Raw genomic sequence first — 4,396 nt, forward strand, 5'->3', positions numbered from 1 at the left:
CAAATATTAAACAACTCTTAAGAGACAGGAAGTTTTACATAAATTGGTTGATCAGAAGAAAAAAAGCATGAAAACATGTCAAGTCGAATCCAGATATAGAAACTAAAGGCAATTATTTTCGTTGGTACATATATATATATATATATAGGGACTCAAAGAAGATTAGCTATCAGAAAAAGAAATAATTTTATAATTATTATGAACCCTTTAAGCTGTAGACTTGCTCGTTCTAATTAAGGTTACAATGAATCTAAGATACTATATTTAAAATACTTCGAACAGAAACAATGAAATCTTAACATCATTATAATGATAGCTACACACGGCAATCATTGACAAAAGAGTCCACAAGAAAATTCCAAACAGATAAAAAAAGAAAAAAATGTCCATATTACATTCCACAGAAAAAAAAAAAAAAAAAAAAAAAAAAACGCAATACATAGCATGCCACTGATACTTATCCACATGACACATCAAAGAGCTGAAGAAGTAAGAGAAAACACACGTTATCACAGATTTTTATTGTTCTAGGCCTCCCATGGTTTGCCAAAGGACTGAAAGCCTGTGAGTTGATACTGCAAATGAATTTACAGGTTGGTCAGAAATTTGATTTAGATGCTTCATCTTGAACACATTTTTGTTGATATATGAGTCTTTTATCATAGTTCTAACTTCTAAGGCTCGAGTCTAGAATTATCAATAGCAACATTTTTTGGCTATAAATCAAGGAACTTTGTTAAGGGGACTTACCTCTTGGTTAATTCCAGCGTTTTGTAGACAATTGAAAATCGAATTTGGGCTCCACGTATTCATAATTGCCACAGCTTCATCAACCATATCCCCATGAATCCTTATGTGCTCAGGATCGCGCGAGCTAAGCTCTTTAACCTCAGCTACAGCAGCCTGCAAGGAAGGATTGTTCCTGTTATGATCTTGAATACCAGATTCTTCCCCAGTTTCAAAGGAACTCCAAGAACTGAATTCATTCAGATCACTGTTTCTGGTGTCATCACATATCTTTGATTCATCAAGAGTCCACATGATCTTTGCTGTTGTCCTCGCCTTCGCCCTTGCCCTGGCCTTTTCCCTCAAATCCCTTGCAAAAGGGCGGCAAGTGGTTTTACGTGGCTGCCTAACCTTTTTCTCTTTTGTTAAAGGTTTCCCCTTAGAGATGCTTCCTCCGATAGCAGTCTTGTCAATTCCAGATACCACCTCACCCTCTGAAGTTGAAGATGGACTCTTTGCAGCTGCAACGCTGAAGCTCTGATTCACCTGGGAAAGCTGCCTTCTAGCTACCTTCTTGATTTCTGGCTTGGCCTGTATGAGTAACCATTCAACAGTTCTACTGGCTTTATCATAGCCTAGCATGTCTTGCAGACCAAAGAAGTCTCGAGCAACATCAAGAGACAGCCTCATTCTCCTATCTCTTGGTCCGTTAGCTGTACTAATCTTGCTGTGCCGATCCCTCTTGGAAGATGATCTCTTTCGCGGTACCTGTTGATCAGTGGCATTATGGCTTGTTTTGGTGCAGTGTATGGTTGACTTCTCGCTCTTGCTGGAATCAGGAATGTTAATGATAGTCTCCGAAACTGAATTATCAGTCATCAAGGTATGCTGATGAAGTAACAGATCATGGTGTTGCTGGAGGAAAACATCAAGGTCTTCGAGTTTTAACTCTAATTGATTATAATAGGGAGAGGGGAAATGAAAAAAGGAAAGAGGAAGGTCTTCCTGTTTGGAGTATGGGATTGGGATGATGTCAGTGGAAAAATGTCTATGGAGAATTGATTGGTCAATATAAGCGGCTGGATCATTGTTGCCATTGCTGTTTGAAGGAAACATTTGAGAGCTTTTATAGTATTGCAGTGAACAACCCTAGCCTCAGGAGCTAGATTGTGGGACTATGATCTTGAGAATGACAACACCGGTTTCCTCTAAAGTCTAAGGTGATTCGTTTGAAAACAGCTGCAACGCTTCCATGATTCTGATCATCAATTCCATCTCTGCAAGCAAAAATCAGTGTTAGGAGAAATTAAACCACCCCATGTGTGTTTTAATTTCTTTCCTTTTATTTTCCCCCTTAGAGCTAGCTAGCTAGTATTTGAAAAGGCCGCCAATCTGAGTTTTTGTCTTAGAAAGGGCGAGAGAGAGGGCCTGTGTATTTAACCTTCTGGAGCAAGCGGTACAGCTTGAGAAAGGCAGCAGAGCCGATGTACTCTCTGTCTACGGGAGGTATCTCTGTAGGAAGAGAGAGAAATTGAATAAAACTTGTGAGCAGCTGAAGAACACCAACGAAGGGGAATTTATTGGAGACAAAAGACCTATCTTTTTCTTAATCTTTTTGTTATTAGTGTTATTATTTCTATTTGTTTGAGAGAGTGCTTGGATTGGACCCATGAAAACGAAAGAAAGAGGGCAAGGCGGCGATATCGTGGGAATTGATTGGATAGAAGACACTTGGTATTGTGCCCCTTCACGTGGTAGCAGGTGGGAGCTTGATTCATTTTATCTTCCTACTTTTTCTTCCCAAATCAACCTAGCTATCAAAAGTAGAGCTTGCATTTGCATGGTCTCTCTCCATTCATAAAATCTTTCCACAAAGCGTTTACTAATTTTGTTTTTGCGGTTTAAGATATTGGTTCGATTCAGTTTGCTTTGCTGTGACTTGTTATGGCAAGATTAACAATAACACACCGAGTAAAAACAATAAATATAAAAAGATTTATATTTAATATGTATATAAATATTATATATTATTAATAAATTTAAATATTAATTTTAAATATATTCAAGGATGAAGTGTATTTATTTTTTAAAATTAATTTTTTATGAAATATCATATATAATTTATTTTATACATTAATAATATATCAAATATATATTTTATATAAAATTATTTATATTTAATATACTATTAGAATATAAATATTATATATTATTAATAAATCATATAATAATATTTCATTAAAAATTAATTTTAAATATATTTTAGAGATTAATTGTATTTATTTTTTAAAATTTTAAAATTAATTTTTTTATAAAGTGCAGTATTGTGATTTAGTGATAGTACATCAAAGAATATTCTTTTCATTTTAAAATAATTATTCTTTATTATTTTTTTATCAAATTAACTAAAATTTGACTTTTATTTTTTAAATATCATATTCATTAAAATTTTTAAAAATATTTTAGAAATTTTAAACTAAAAATTCATAAATTTTAAATAATAATCAAAATGAAATTAGTTTGATAAAAAAATTTAATAAAAGATAATTATTTAAGACGAAAAAGGGAGAAAATAAATTGTACACGTGACTAATGGTAAGTGGTAACTCCGTGGAAATTTAGAAGCACAATTATGTGACCCTCAAAGGCCAAAACTATTGCTAGGCCTGCCATGAAGGGCAATACTTCCCTAGACTAGGCATCTAGGTATCTTTCCTGAAAAGAGAAACACCCCATTTCTACCCTTTGTCTTTCTCTTTCTCAGGTCTAGTCTATGTGAGAATGTTGTCGTCGTTCTCCCACTCCCATGCGTGCTTATCTGCTTAGCTTTTTGTTCGAGATGTATGCACCTCTATATTTTTATATACTAAAATGAAGGACAGGAAAAGTCAAGGATTTGCCTTGTGCTTGTACTGCCATTGCTCCCTCAAACAGAAATTGCTAATAAGAAATTGCCGTAACTCCATAACTACTAAATCTGTCTCGGCCTATGGAAATAGTGCTCTCCACCAGTAATAAAATCTGCTCCGCTTTCTTCGCTGTCTTTTTAACACACTCCCATTGCACATTTTTCTTTCCGTTTGTACCTGCCGTTGTTTCCACTTATATTATTTACTATTACTTTCTCTCTCTTTCCTTCTTTTTTTTCTTTAGCTCCCTCACTGCGTGAGGGTGGCAGAATTAGCAGGACCACATGATATGAGAGAGATGAGCCTTGGTTGCTCCTAAGTTGCTTTCAAAGATGCTATAACTATGAAATAAGTTTACAAAAGTTGATTGAGTTGTTAAAATCTGGATATTTTGTTTATAAATTTGAGATTTAAATTTTATTTTAATTTTTTTGATAAATAATTTTAAATTTAATATAAATCATTTCTAAGCTTGTGGTTTATTTTGAAATGAAAATATCGATATTTTACTCTACACCCTTTTTTTTATTAAAAATTATTAAAAAAATGTACTTATCGGATATCAATGTACCATTTAGAAGTGGGTGATAATGATAGCAGAAAACCCAAAAGTCTTGGTTAGATTTAAGTACTTTCATTTCCTTTTCTCAGTTCTTTTCCCTCTTGTGCTTCCTCGTCAAAGTCTACATATTTTTTTGGTTGAAATTATATCAGAAATTACCCCCCTGCCTCTCCATTCACAAGTATCCACTATTTTAGAT

The 4,396-nt window shown here is 34.0% G+C and overlaps 1 protein-coding gene across 2 annotated transcripts; it reads right to left on the reverse strand.

Annotated features, from left to right (window-relative positions):
• Window positions 1–272: 272 nt before the first annotated feature.
• Window positions 273–2,276, reverse strand: LOC111316762 (uncharacterized). 2 transcript variants are annotated; one of them, XM_022918876.2, is made up of 2 exons: window positions 751–2,276; window positions 273–575 (listed from the first exon to the last, which is right to left on the reverse strand). In XM_022918876.2, exons 1-2 carry the CDS (start codon window positions 1,840–1,842, stop codon window positions 528–530), a joined length of 1,140 nt encoding a protein of 379 aa, XP_022774611.1. In that variant the 5' UTR covers window positions 1,843–2,276; the 3' UTR covers window positions 273–527. The 2 variants fall into 2 exon arrangements, with proteins under 2 accessions (XP_022774611.1, XP_089622326.1); XM_089766200.1 differs by having other exon boundaries at window positions 381–575; window positions 747–1,982.
• Window positions 2,277–4,396: the final 2,120 nt, after the last annotated feature.

This window comes from Durio zibethinus, chromosome 9, assembly GCF_047325235.1.
Source record: "Durio zibethinus cultivar Kanyao isolate XHJ-2024 chromosome 9, ASM4732523v1, whole genome shotgun sequence".
Classification (NCBI taxonomy): Eukaryota; Viridiplantae; Streptophyta; class Magnoliopsida; order Malvales; family Malvaceae; genus Durio; species Durio zibethinus.

Coding starts and splice junctions, on each gene's coding strand:
- LOC111316762 (XM_089766200.1), bottom strand. CDS start 1,842: ATGTTTCCTTCAAACAGCAATGGCAACAATGATCCAGCCGCTTATATT. Junction 576..746: donor TGGAATTAACCAAGAGGTAA/GTCCCCTTAACA, acceptor ATTCATTTGCAG/TATCAACTCACAGGCTTTCA.